The sequence below is a fragment of the Polypterus senegalus genome, chromosome 4 (assembly GCF_016835505.1).
Source record: "Polypterus senegalus isolate Bchr_013 chromosome 4, ASM1683550v1, whole genome shotgun sequence".
In the NCBI taxonomy this organism is placed as follows: domain Eukaryota; kingdom Metazoa; phylum Chordata; class Cladistia; order Polypteriformes; family Polypteridae; genus Polypterus; species Polypterus senegalus.
In genome coordinates, this window is record NC_053157.1 from 216,656,085 (window position 1) to 216,671,761 (window position 15,677).

General features: G+C 37.4%; 1 protein-coding gene across 1 annotated transcript in view; it reads left to right on the forward strand.

Moving 5' to 3' along the window:
- LOC120528795 (E3 ubiquitin-protein ligase TRIM41-like) overlaps positions 1–2,191 on the forward strand; it is a 31,375-nt gene extending 29,184 nt beyond the window's left edge. The window contains exons 6-7 of the mRNA XM_039752922.1: positions 1,979–1,988; positions 2,126–2,191. Of these exons, the coding sequence (XP_039608856.1) occupies positions 1,979–1,988; positions 2,126–2,191 (76 nt within the window). The remainder of the gene's footprint in view (positions 1–1,978; positions 1,989–2,125) is intronic.
- The last annotated feature ends 13,486 nt before the right edge of the window (positions 2,192–15,677 follow it).

Sequence of the window (15,677 nt, forward strand, 5' to 3'; positions counted from 1 at the left end):
ATCTTGCGCGAGGCATGAACAATCTCTTTTCCACCGTATTTACATTTTTAATACATGCTTTAATTCCTATCATCATGAAATTTCAGTATTTAAATTATTTAGAGAGCTGCAATATCATGATTGTGTCCTGTCAGAGGAAGAGAAAGCCCGTTTAAGAAGCATGTAGTGAAATTTTAAGATTAAACTTGACATATCAAGCTTTTTTCTTACTGTGTCCCTGTTTTTTTTCTTTTCTCTGTACCCCAATTAGCTTTCATAGGATGCTCAGACCATGGGCTACGACTCACCTTTTCATGGCAGCTTTGATATCTGACAACTTTTTAATTTCGGGGCACTGTGCGACTTTGTGAACTTGAACTTTCGACCTTATCCGACACTGTATATCATTCGATCAACTGATTTTTGTTGTTTATACCACTGTTTATACAAGCAAATAGTATGTTTTTCCTTGACTCCACTTGATATTTGCTGAAATTCTTCTATTTCCCCCCATGCGTTTGCCATTGCCTTTTCACAGAATGCTGAGCTTAAGGGCTATTTATATTGATTTGCATATTCAAAGAGGTGTAAGTTTGGGAGGAGTTTCGGGAGTGGCAGCAGGCATGTGCACGTGTGTTACTTTTCATGCTGACCAGGATTTATATAGTGGAAGAACGTGTAAGTTGGCGAACGCACAGATTTAGGCAGCTGGATTTTTTAGTGTATACGGACATCTCTGCTTTTGTCTGTACACCATGTTTTAGTGTGAATTCTATGCACAGCATTACGCATGAGGCCCCAGGTATGCAGTGGTGGAAAAAGAAGCCCTGGTGATCAAGTGGGTGATTATGCAGCTGAGGTACTACCTCTTGGGCCAGGAATTTACTCTTGTTACACATCATCCACCCCTGTTGTGGATGGCCCTACACAAGGAGTCAAATCTGTGGGTCACTAGGTGGTTTCTTGACCAACATCCATATAGATTGCTCATTCATCATAAGGGCTCTCTCCATGCCAATGCCGATGCACTTACTCGGGTTCATGACCACCAAGTCAGGTCTGCCCAAGCCAATGGATCTGGGCTGGGGGGGAGTTAGGGGTCCATGGGAGTCAGCTAAAGGGGTCCAAATAGTGATAATTCCATGCTTGACCAGGAGATGGCAAGGAGGACTGACTTTTTCTCTCAGTCCTCTTCAGACGATTCATGGGAAATTCCACAGGGTTCCAGGGCACATGATGATATCACTTCCTGTCCAGATGATGTCACTTCTGGTTCTGGTGCCCATGCTGATGTCACTTCCAGTTCTGGCGCTCATGCTGATGTCACTTCCTGTCCTAATGACATCACTTCTGGTCCAGACCTTTAAAGCTGCCATTTTTGCCATATGTTATCAGTTCTGTTTTGGACTTTGAACCTAACACAACTCATCAAAAGTTAACCCTTTTGCAGCCAGGGCATAATACACGGGTGGCTGACCCAAACCGTTTTATGTCTCCTGTCCAAGCCTGTGACAAGAACTATCCTGCACCATCAAAAAATCTTGAATAATATATAACATAAAATAATGTAATAGTGTCCTACAAACCACAAAGAATAAGGTAGACTTTATTGTTTATCGAGAATTGTTATATAAGGAGACTTTTTGAAGAAAGTCAACAATTCCAATATTAATGCAATCTGAGGTCAAAATATTGTTCATTTATAATGCAATAAAAATCGTTAAAATGTTTTAAATATTTTGATATTTCAAGCAAAGCCTAGTTAAAGTTATTTGCAGAAGTAAGTTTTAAACTTCCATCCTTTTGACTTTTTTATTTCACATTCATATTCTTAACAAATTAAAGCAGAGGATTGAAAAGCTGAATGGCACCTTAATCCTAAAATTGGTAAACTTACTGGACTGGTAAATTTATTTGAAATCATAAAGAAATAAGAATATGTGCCATTGTGAATACTCCCCAAATAACTAGATGACTTTGTAACATTTTTGGCTTCAAGAAAGACTATGGTAAGTGCTAGCAGGCAGTGTGGTGGACTGGTTAAGGCTTTGGACCTGAGGCCTTGGGTTCAAATCCTTCTCTTGACACTGTGTGACTATGAGCAAGTTAGCCAGCCACTTACAATCACTCCCTTTTTCTCTTGCAGGCCCCATCTCTTCTGACTAGCAGTGAATGGAAGCACAGAGCAGCAGAGTCTCCCACTCACACGTAACTCTTCACAAACACCAGAGTAAGTTCAAATGCCGTAAAGCTGACATCCAACAAGGATAAGTAATCAGCAATCAGTAATAATCAGCAAAAGTCAAAGTTGATCGTCCCGTGGGTGGTGGAGACTTGAAGCCAATGATCTCCTAGTGATTCAGCTGAATGCAGAAAGCAGTATAGAAACTATAGAAACTACTACAGAAACAGAGAAAATGAACGCTGTGCAAAACATAAGTTCCATCTGTTCTCTGCCCATCGAGGGCACGTTTATATGTTGTGTGCCCTACTGCATGTACAGTGCAGGTTTTCCGGCCAACAATGTAGACAGCTTCACCTGCCAAAAGAGTTTAGTTAATTAATAGTTGGTCAGGAAAATGCGCAAATTGGAGGACTGCCTTAGGAACCTGATAGCAATTAGGCAAACCAAAAATTGGATTGGCCCAGTTTGTTTAGACAATTCAGTTATTTCTGACTCGGCTTCAGTCTCTCCAGGTCCCACTGTAATGAGTGTGTGGCCGAAATCAGCACCACTAATTCAGCCATAGGGCGAGTTTGCAACAGCAGGAAAGGGGTCTAAGAAACCAAAATTTAGTCACTCAGTACCCAAATCACCAATTCGGACCCAGAATAGATTTGCAGCATGCCTATGGACCCTAAGAACAAGAAAGTGATTAAAATTGGCAATTCCATAGTGCAGAATGTTAGAATTCCAAACTATGTTAAACCAGCAGTTAAAATTAAATGCTCCCAGGGGTGAAGATTTCTGACATAGAGGCCCAATTGGATCATATCACCGATGATGAAGTATCTACCTTATTGCTGCATGTTGGCACTAACGATATTTATTTACAGCAATCTGAGGTATTAAAGGGGAACTTCATCTCTCTATGCACCAACGCTAAAAGAAAATGTAGGAATTTAGTTGTATCTGGCCCCTTACCAAGATTACATACAGGGGATGTGATTTATAGCAGATTGTATTCCCTTCACTGTTGGCCAGAAACCTGGTGTGCCAATAAAAGCATAGCCCTTGTGAACAATTGGGATGATTTTTGGGAAAGGCCTGGATTTTCAAAAGAGATGGTCTTCATCCTACCTGGAGAGGGTCTTTATTATTATCCCAAAATATGGCAGCAAAACTCTCTGGCTGACTGATTAGAACACTGTCCAGGCCACAGTCTTGTGATCTTAAATCACAGGCTGTTGTTTATCTCACCTGTTACTTTCCTGAAGCTGTTACCCATAATCTCTCTTGTGGGGCATCCAATAAATTTAGTCATGATGCAAACCTTAAATTACTTAATAACCAAAAAAAAGGTGTATTATTAGATCAAGAGGTAAAACCATACCCTTCACCGGGGGCTTTCTGTAATAGTAACTTATTCCAAATTAAAACCACCCGTTTAGAATGAAGTATGCTGTTTTAAATGCTGCTTATTGAGCATACACTTTCTTGGAAGTAAAGCTGTTTTAGTAAATGATATTACATTAAGTATAAATTCTAATCTGTGTTTTCTCACTGAAACCTGGCTTAGTAAATGTGAAACTGTTCCCCTAGCTGAGGCATCACCAGATGGATACTTATTCCTTCATAAGTGTAGAGATTCTGGTTGAGAAGGAGACTTTGGAATAATTCATTGTAACAAAATGCAAATTACTTCTAAAAATGAAGGCGACTTCACATTCTTTGTAGCATTCATTTTAAATAATAAAACAGATTCCAACACAATTATAGTGCTAGTCTACAGACCACAAGGGCCGTATTCATTGTTCATGACTGAATTTGGAAACCTCTTATGTGTCATTTGGCTGATTATGATCACATTATGCTGATGTGGGATTTTAATGTACACAATGATGTGGAAACTGACACTTTAACCAAATGTTTTATTTATTTGTTAAATTCAACAGGATTCTGTCAGAATTTCAAAGGTCCATCTCATAATCATAACCACACATTAGATTTAATTATAACTTACAGAGTTGAAATTCTAAATTTAAATGTTACTCCATTAAATAAAGTTATTATTAATCACTATTAATTACGCTTGATTTGGATCTACCCTCAACAATACACTAACAGATTAAAACAAAGACACTGCGACATCTAGATTGAAATTCTGCTTCTAAATTTATAGACACTTTGAGTAAGCTAAGTATTATTTTGGAAAACCATTTAAATTAGTTAACATTAAATGTAAACATGGAAAACAATTGAGATCAACGAATATCACATTATATGACCTTGAGAGATGCTCTGGACGCAGTGACTTCCCTTAAAATAAAGTGATCAAAGCACAAAGAAACTCTCCATGGTTTAATGAAAACAGCCGAGCTCTTAAATTAGAGTGTCGAAAACTGGAGTACAGATGAAGAACAACAAAGTAGGTCTTTCAAACTGCATGGACACAGAGTGTTAAAAAATATTTAAAATATCTCTCTTTAAAGCTCGCTCAGACTACTATTCTAAAATAATAGATAACAATAATAATAATCCACATGTACTGTTTAGAACAGTGGCTAATTTAACAAATGGGAATTCAGATCTACAGTACAAGATACTAACAGTGATTAGCAGTACAGACTTTATGAACTTCTTTAATGAGAAAATTAAAAATATAAGATCCCAGATCTCAGTGCAAACCATAGTACAGAAATGGCACTAATGTGTGTTGTAAATGACATTCTGATATCCTCTGACGAAGGGAACTCCACTGTAATTATGTTGTTAGATTTAAGTGCAGCGTTTGATACCACATTGACCATTGTAATTTACTATACAGGCTGGAAAATGACTTTGGGCCTACAGCCAGTGTCCTTGCCTGGTTTAGATCTCATTTATTAAATCGATTCCAGTATGTACAGAAATGTGCTGACAATACTCCATCATTATACACTGAAGTTAAATGGGTTTTCCCACAGCGCTCAGTACTGGGACCTTTACTGTTTTCACTTTACATACTTCCACTGATATCTATCGTTAGAAAAAATAACGTTAATTTTTACTCATAAGCAGATGACACCCAGTTATACCTTTCTTTTAGACCAAATGAAGTTTTGCCAATGTTGTTTTTAATTAATTGTTTTAGTGAATTAGAGTGGATGAATGAGAACTACTTGTCTTTGAACACAGACCAAACAGAGATGCTAATTGTTAGAGGGAATGACGCTGATCACAACAATATTCTGTCATCATTTAACTCACTTGGAATCATCATTAGTTTTACTGAATCAGCCCACAATCTAGGAGTTATATTTGACTGTTGCATATCATTTAAAGCACACATTACAAAATTGTCTAAATCATGTTTCTTCCATTTTCAAAATATTGGGAAATTAAGGTGTTTTCTAAATAAACAGGATTCTGCAAAATTAATTCATGCATTTATTTCTAGTAGGATTGACTACTCTGTGTAAAAAAGGTCAGAGCCGACAATACTTCCTTAAAAGGTTAGCATCCTTCAACATTTGCAATAAGATGCTGCAGATCTTTTACCAGACGGTTGTGGCGAGTGCCCTCTTGATGAAGGATGCCTCACACCTGGACAAACTTGTTAGAAAGGCAGGCTCTATTGTAGGAATGAAGTTGGACAGTTTAACATCTGTGGCAGAGCGACAGGCGCTAAGCAAACTCCTGTCAATCACAGAGAATCCACTGCATCCACTGAACAGTGTCATCTCCAGACAGAGGAGTAGCTTCAGCGACAGACTGCTGTCACCATCCTGCTCCACTGACAGACTGAGGAGATCATTCCTCCCCCACACTATGTGACTCTTCAATTCCACCCGTGGGAGGTAAAAGTAATTTAATTTAATATTGTTTTTTGTATCAGTATACTACTGCTGGATTATGTGAATTTCCCCTTGGGATTAATAAAGTATCTATCTATCTATCTATCTATCTATCTATCTATCTATCTATCTATCTATCTATCTATCTATCTATCTATCTATCTACCTATCTACTGCAATGCGGTGTTCACTGGATGTTCAAACTGTTCTTTATACAGCCTCCAGTTAATCCAAAATCCTGCTGCAAGAATTATTACAAGAACAAGAAAATATGAACACACAACTTCTGCTCTTAAACCCTTACACTGGCTCCTGGTTAAGTTTGGGGCAGATTTCAAAATCCTCCTTTAAACATATAAAGCCTTAAGTGGCCAAGGTCCAGCTTACTTGTCTGAACTTATCATGACTTACAAACCAGAGCGCACATTAAGATCTCAAGATGCCAGTCTGCTTATTATTCCTAGGATTAATAAAATAACACTGAGAAGTCATGCTTTTAGTTACAGGGCCCCTAAACTGTTGAATGGTCTGCCTGCTACTTTAAGATGCCCCTTCGGTCCCACCTTTTAAATCCCGGCTGAAGACTCACTACTTCAGTTTATCATACCCAGACTAGAGCTGCTGATTAGATGTGCATACTGCATCTCTATTGTTATACATTATCACTAAAACAGTACTCAAACATGGACAATGAAAACTGGAAACACTCCCACTCGGGCCAAGAGTCTATCCGTCCTTCTAGGGGAGGTCTCATGGCAGGCATATTAGGCCAAAAAGTACGAAAGTCCAAAATTGAATTGAAAATCACATTAACAAAAACTTTTTTCAGTCTTTTAATTTTAAATGAAAGTGATATTAAACATCCTAATGTACTGTAAAAATAGGAAATGTATCTAGAAACTTTGTTGTCAGATATTGGGATCCACTATGTCATGATCAGCTATTAAAAATACACAAAAGGTCAATGCCCATGATAAACAAAAATAACAAAAGAAAAGTAATATAGTTAATATTACATTGAATGTTGAAATGGATTCTAAATTTTCAAAAACGCCCTAATCATTCCTAATAATACCTTTTGTCCAATAGGGCTGGCTCCCTGTGATGCTATAATGTAATAATTATAGTCAAACAATGAATGTATTGGTATGATTTCATGATTTCTAGGACAAATTCTAACTCCTACAAAACAAAAAATTGTATCCATGAAGTTCAGGAAGTTGATGAATGGACAGAATTGTAAACCTCAATATGTAATGGCTATTCTTTTATTTCAAACTGTTTATTTTCTTAGTTAATTATAATAATAATGTTATTTAATAAAAGAGTTTTAGTTAAAGTGAGTTTAGCTTTAAGTCTGAGAATGCAGTAGTTACACAGGGAGTTCCATAGGGCTCTGTCTCGAGGCTGCTTCTCTTTCTCATCTACATCTTCCAAATAGGCAATATCTTTTGACATCATGGCATCCAATTTCACTGCTATGCTGATGACTCACAGCTTTATTCACTTACTAAAGCTACCTCCATTTTCTGTTGAAATTCTGTATTCTCACAGCATGTCTCCAAGACATAAAGCTCATTGGTGACTCCTAATTTTCTCTAACTAAACAGCAATGACACTTAGGTGCTCATCATTGGTTCTAAATTTACACTCACTAAGGTTAACAGTTCTTCCATTGTAATTAATTAGCGACACTGTTACACACATCTCTTCCCAGGTTAAGAGCCTGTGTTTCATTCTAGACAGCATTCTCTCCTTTTCATCTCACATAAATAATGTTTCTCAGACTGCCTTTTTTCATCTCTAAAGCATTTTTAGACTCAGTCCTTCTCTTACACAACCCAATATTGAAGTATTGGTTAAAGCCTTAGTCACTTCATGCATAGATTACTGCAATGCCATCCTATCTGGTATCCCCAAAAAATGTATCCATTGCTTACAACTCATAAAAAACTCCACTGCTGGGATAATTACCTGTTCAAAGTCCACTGAACATGTTACACCTATTCTCTCTCAACTTCATTGGCTCCCTGTCTACTACTAAATACAATTTAAATACTGCTCTTAATATTTAAAGTTCTCCACAATCTTGTTCCTCCCTACCTCACTAATCTTCAGATCCTCATCTGCAGCTTTACTTTCTGTACCACATATCAAACTCTGTTCTATGGGAGGAAAAGCATTCTCTCATAGTGCTCCTCAGCTCTGGAATTCTCTTCCCCTTTATATCCGTCAACTGGACTCAATAACATAATTTAAAACTTCTCTCAAATCTTATCTTTTTAAACTTGCATATCAACATTATCATTTTCTTTTATGTTTGTTACTACTTTTTATCTTTTTTGTTATCTGATTTTACCATTCTATTTGTTTGTGTTTCTATTACTTTTGTTTCGATTTCTTTGTAAGGTGACCTTGAGTGCTAAGAAAGGTGCCTGTTAAATAAATTTTATTATTATTATTATTATTATTAATTATAATAATAGTTCTTAAGTAATATTACAGTGTAAGTCAATTTAGTTTTTCATACTTATCAATGCATTAAATATATACAGTCGAGGTCCCACAAAATAAACTGTAAACATCAATATGTATCACTATACTTTAAGTAAAACTTGAATAGAGAAAAAAGTGAAAGATAAGGAATCCGAAAAAATAAGAAATGTATGTTTCAACAGTCGTGTCTGCATTGTGTTACTACAACCCTAACTCTAGCTTGCCGAACAAGGCTCTCAGTAAATGCTCTGCGGAAATATCTCTCAGGAATATCTTGGGATACAGGAATTAGAATCTGGGAAATGCTGGTGCTTTCTCCAGGGTTCCGTCGACGATTAACTTGAATTTGGAGATTGTAGTAACGCACTCCTCCACTGACATGAATGTTTTGAAGATCAATACGTAGGTTACCTTCAGTGATTAAATTAGAGTGCTGTTGACCTCTCAAGAGATCATTTCTCCACCGAGCAATCAGATTGGTAGCAGGGTCCAGGTAGGGTGAACCATCTAATAAATCAGTTGTAGCCTGCATCTCAAATCTAGTCAACCTCCTGTTCCCCGCATCATTAATTGTACAGATCAGTTCAGGTGCCACAAGAAATCATTTTTTTGTGTTCTGTACAGTATAGGCGCACTCCCCCTCTGCTATAGGCCCACACTTGTCCCAACCCTTCTCAGTCCTGCACCAATTGTAGCTCGCACCATTCAGTCCACATTTGTGATCTGACCTGCATGGTTCTTTTTTGTAGGTTACATCTGGAACTGGAGAGCAGTAGTCCCATCCTTTCAAAGTGTTGCACCAAAAATAATCATTACCATATGTTGAGCATTCATCCTGACAGACAAGGTTGTATGTGGAGCTGATAAATAATACATCTCTCTCATGCACTTTCCCACATTTTCCCCATCCACCTTTTTCTAAATAGCACCAAGTGTATCCAGTGGATCCATGATAGCCACAGGGATGATTGAGTTTGCATTTGTTTCCGTATATGTCCAAACCTTGTTTAGGTGAGCAGTTGTCCCAGCCTTTCCTTGTTTCACACCAGTAATAAGTTGATGATCCTTGTTGATCATATTGATTTTTGCAAGGAATATGGGAAGTTGCAGTCAGATGCTCCAAGTACTCTATCACTAATCCACAATAACCCCATTCCTTTCAGAAGCTTTCCAAATTACACCAGTAATATCCGTAGCCATGTTTATTGCATGGTTCATCCTGCTTACATTTTCTTCCTTGAAAGTCAAGCCCTTCTTGAGGAGAACAATACATGGAAGCATAATGGCCATTATCCTGAACACTTGTGCAAATGTACTGATTATTTCTTTTCTCACAATCAGTAATACAAGGAGATCCCAGGTGAGTGTAATGGGACTTAGTCAGAACAATGGGCAGTTGAGCGATGAGAAGGAAACTGATGGCCAATCTGTGCCACATTTTGAAGCCACTGATGTTACTCTGAAATCAAAGCAAAGGGGAATGTTACTTTACATAGATTTAAAACCCACGTTTTGAGAGGACTAAGATTTAACTGTGTTAAATATTGTTTTCTAAATGAGGAACTACATCTGATGTCAGTCAGTCAGTCATTCTCCAACCCACTATATCTTAACACAGGGTCACGGAGGTTTACTTGATCCAATCCCAGCCAAAACAGGGCACAAGGCAGGAACAAATCCCAGGCAGGATGCCAGCCCACCGCAGGACACACACACACCAGGCACACACTAGGGACAATTTAGGATCGCAAAATGTTGAAGTGTAATTAAACTGTAAATGATTTATTTTTACTGCCTCCTAATCGTAGGTCTAAGATGATAACAAAAGGGTGCCAATCACTTACCTTATCTTTGTACTCAAGTATTTCAAAATTTGGCATTTGAATATATTTAAGCAAATCTGTGAGGCAAGGTTTTCTCTTGATATAATGAAAAAGATTAAAAAAATGTAGTTGTTTGTCCTGCCATACTGCTTCTGGAACCCTGCAGTTAGTTTATATGATTTTTGCAGAATAATTAAAAACAATGTATATTACAAGCCACAAACTATTTGTTCATTGACTACTAAGTAAACTACTTTATAAATCTTTGTACTTTACTGTATTGTCATAACAAAGTAAGCAACATTTCATTTGGAATACTGAAGCTCATACATGTAAGACATTAATACAAATAGACAACATAAGGACAAGCAGTAAGACTGTTTCTCCAACAGTCCACAAACAATCAGCTTCATTAAAACGCTTAAGATATTCTTTCCATTAACAATAAATGAATGGTCAAGATGGTAAGGCAATGTTCCTTGTAGATTAGAGGTTATAATAAAAAACAATATTACTGTTCTTGACATGCCTACCAGAGAGAAGAAGACCATGATGAGTTACAAAAAATCTTTGAAGCTTTATGTTTCAGTCTAAACAAGTCGAGTGAATCCACACGGAGAAGCTGACTTGTGATATTGAGTTCAAACTCAGACAACAACACCAACAAGATTTATTTCTATAGCACATTTTTATACACAGGATGTAGCTCAAACTGCTTTACAAGAAGACAAAGAAAAAATAACAAGAAAAGAAAAACAAATTAGAAATAGATCAAAATAAGAATGAATAAATGGCATACCAAAATATTAGATAAGAACAAATCAGTGCTCACTTACATAACCTAGATATACAAGTATAAAAAATTAGAGCCCTTGTATATGGATTTAGTTTTAAAATTTATGTCTGGTGGTGGAGTTAATTCACCAGGAAGGACAGAAAAAATAGGGGATTTATTCTGAAAAAAAAAAAAAAAACAAAACAAAATCAGTAGGGGCTCCAAGGCCAAAGGACCTCCTAGTCCCTACTACTCATACTACCTAACAAAATTGTCTTAAATCACTTCTTACTGTTTATAGGCTTCATCTTAGAGGATTCAGTGCATTGAGGATCGATTATGTACAGCACAGTTGGCTACATAGGACTTTGATCAGGTGGAAATGGAAAAGAAAGCAGAGAAAAGTAGAAATTAGTGATTGTCAAAAAGCCATAAAGATATTTCTGTGCATATATCATCTATTAGAAGCAGAAGTTAAATATATATGGAACAAGATGATCTGCTCTGGCTACCCCTAACGGGACCAGCCAAAAACAGAAGAAGAAGCAGAAGTTAAATATGGCTATGAAAAAAGCTAAATTTAAAAATGAGGTCTTTTAAAGTTTTTTTTTTTTTTAATTTTCCACATTGCCAGCCTGGCATATACCTATTGGTAACACATTCCAAAGTTTTGGTGCATAACAGCAAAAGCTCACTTCTTTTATTCTTAGCTCTTGGAATAATAAACAGACTGCCATTGGAAGATCTAATGTCAATGTCAATTTTGTGAATGTTGGGGGCAGGCACTACAAAATATAAGAAGAAGCAAGATTATTTACAGCTTTATATATCAGCAATAGTATTATAAAATAAATTTTAAAGGATACAGGTAACCAATGTAATGATAAGATGGGTGAGATGTGCTTAAATTTTCTTTTTCTGGTCAAGATTCTTGCTGCTGCATTTTGCACTAATTGCAACTTATTGATGTCTTTATTATATGGTCCTGTTTGGACTGCATTACAGTAATCCATCCATCCATCCATTTTCTAACCCGTTGAATCCAAATACAGGGTCACGGAGGTCTGCTGGAGCCAATCCCAGCCAACAGAGGGCACAAGGCAGGAACCAATCCCGCAGAACGCACACAAACACACCCACACACCAAGCACACACTAGGGCCAATTTAGAATCTCCAATCGACCTAACTTGCATGTCTTTGGACTGTGGGAGGAAACCCACGCAGACACGGGGAGAACATGCAAACTCCACGCAGGGAGGACCCGGGAAGCGAACCTGGGTCTCCTAACTGCGAGGCAGCAGTGCTACCACTGCACCACCGTGCTGCCCTACAGTAATATAGTTGAATAAAAACAAAAGTGTTAACTAATTTTTTAGCATTTTGTAATGTTATAAGTGGTCTAACTTTTGCAAAAATAAAATATGTATATACAAGTAATCATCTAATAGCTGAACTACTTTTTCTAGAATTTCACTAAAAAAGACAGGTTAGAAATAGGTTTAAAACTGTCAAAGACATAGGAGTCTAGATTATTTTTCTTGAGCAGGGACTTAACTATTTATTTTTAACTATTTTAACTATCTTTGGACAATCTGGGAAGACTCTCAGATCTAATGAGGAATTAACTATGCCAAGTACAATAACAATAAGCACATTGGAGATTTCTTAGAGAAACCCTGTTCAGACTGAGTCAAGGACACAAGTGGAAAGTTTTAGTTGAGTAATTATTTAAAGATGTTCAGATAAAACTTCTTGAGTGAAACAATTTAATTTACTGAAACGAGCATGCTGAGGTTCAAGAAGATAAACGTTGGAGGGATATATTATATTACACCTAATATTGTTTATTTTGTGTTTAAAAATGTAACAAAAGCTTTCAATGTTTCCTTTAAACTTTCATTGTGGAAGCTGGGTTTTCAAGATGATCAATAGTTGAAATTAATACTTGGATTTCCTGCATTAAAAATTAAGACATTCTCTCAAAACAGACTGCTTGTTATATTCAGTTATACAGTGCCTTGTAAAAGTATTCATCCCCCTCATTGTTTGTGCTGTTTGGTTGCATTATAATCTTGAATTAAAATATTTATTTGGGGGGTTAGCACCATTTGATTTACACAGCATGCCTACCACTGTGAAGGTGCAACATATTTTTTATTGTGACACAAATGTTATTCTCATAATGTACTTTTGCATGGCACTGTACACCAAATAGTCAACCAGCTCCTTCCTCCTCTCTCAACTTGAAGGTCCCTTTCCAGTGCATGAGGAAATTGGAGTGAGATGTGGGGACAAGGACCATGCTCTGATCCTCTGAACAAAACTTGCATAGATGGGAGTCATGATTATAAAGCTAAGCCTGAGTGTGCTGCCCACCCTCGAGATGCTCATTTACAAGGGATTGGAGTTTGACATAGTTGAGTAATTCAGCAACATTGTTGATGATGTTTCAGATGAAGGGCTCTTCTTTCTTCTAACAGCCCTCCCTGATTAAACCGAGCAATCCCCAGGGCTGTCTCCTGTAAAGCAGTTCAAAGGGAGAAAACCACACTGAGGCTTTAAGTACCTCTGGGAAGGCAAACAGGATGAATGGTAGGAGGTCCCAGTCATTGATTTTCTGCACTCACCACCCTCTTCAAAATCTGTTTGAGCATTTGGTTGAAGCCCTCAACCAGGGCATCTGTCTAGCTAGAGGTTTAGAGGTGGGAGATGTGGAGCAGCTTAGTGATTTCTTTGAAGGTACTTAATGTGAAGGGCATCTCCCGGTTGGTGAGGACCTCCTTAGGGATAATAACACATGAAAAAAACCCAACAAGTTCCTGGACAATAATGTTTGTGTTAGTCACCTGCTGGCGTATACCTTCTGGACATCGGGTGGCATAGTCCAAGAGGACGAGAATATACTTGTGGCTTCTTGCAGAATGTTTGAAAGGACCAACAATGTTAATGGCGACACACTTGAAAGGGATGTTAATAATGGGCAAGAGCACCAGAAGTGCATGGTCTCGCCAGGCTATTTGAGTTAATTGATATTCTGGACAAGACCTGAAAAAGTGGCGCACTTCCGCCAGACCAAGAAAAGCGTGCTGTGATGCTCTCCAGCATTTCCTCTACCCCCAGAAGCGTTCTTAAAATACAAGCATGTGCAAGGCCACAGATCTTGTGGCAGTAGGGCCACAGGATGAAGAGTTTGCTTTGTGTTTCATCTTGGGCCGTCACCACCTGATATGACAGATCATTGGGGATTACAATGTGTGGCCTGGATTGCACAGAATCAATGGTGGGGGTATCCACTGAGGTAATCGCATTCTTTGCAAACTTCAAGGACTCATCATTCAACTGCCTTTACAGGAGATGGACAGGTGGCAAAATTGAAGCTGTAGGGAGGCCAAGGGGGTTTAGGTGTGGTTTCTGCTGTTTGCCTGATAAAAATGGCTACCTTTGAAGGGGGCTAACAGGGAGCAGTTTAAGGGAAATAACTGAAAAAATTATTTTTGTCCATCAATCATACCAATAAATGAGCAAAGTTCCACATTTTTAAAAAATCTTGCATAACACCACCTAAGTAAGTCTCAATGGAATGACCCAAAAATTAGAACTAAAGTATCAAGTTATGTAAAAAAAAAAAAAAAATAGCAAAAGCAGTTAAAAAGTAAAAAAAAAATCTTTTCTTAAATAAATCTTTTTTGTTTGTATTTGCAAAAAGTAGAACAATACAATGGCATGCTTCTCAAAGAACCCAATAATAATAGCATAACAGATACAGTAATTTACATTAAAATCAACACAATGATAAGCAAAAAAATATATATATATATATATATATAAAGAGAAAAAAGCAGAACAATAACAAATGCATTGTGCCAAACACCAGGACATCCTTGATTTCTGTAACCCTGATTTGGATCAATTGGGTTTGAGACTGATGATGAAAATTTATGCTTCTTATTTCTCCACTTCCCATGCCAGTGACTGAAGATTTTCAAAACTTTTTAGTTAACCTAATCTGTAATCAATACATTATTTACTGGTCATTCACACACACACACACACATCTATACATATAAAGGAGAGTTGGGATCCGAGAGACTGTGTTTGTGTGTTTATGGAGGGATGGAGAGTTAAGGCGGGTGGGGGAGTCACGTGATCATCTCCCCTCCCTTTCACCTCATTTCATTCACTTCATTTCGCTCCGAGAGCTGAGCTCCGCAGCTGACGAGGTCTTGCCGTTCTTTTTCCTTAGTGTTTAGTCCTCTCTCCTTTACTGATTTACTGTTTACTAGACGCGGTACTTACTGAATAGTATTTTTTCATTTAGTGTTTCTACTTAGTGTTTCTTAGTGTTTAGTAGACGCGGTGTGCCAGTGATGCCAGCGGTGTTGCGGCTTAATGTTACATTCTACTTCGTGTTTGTACTTTAGTGTTTAGTAGACTTCTACTTTATCTCATTTATTGTTGTTTTTTACTGTTGTTCCCAGCGGTGTTGGCCTTTTTTACTTTATCTCATTTAGTGTTTGGTAGACATTTACTTTATCTCATTTACTGTTTTTCCTGTTTCTATTTTTTATGTAGCATGTTCACGAATTAGTCATAGGGAAAATTTTTA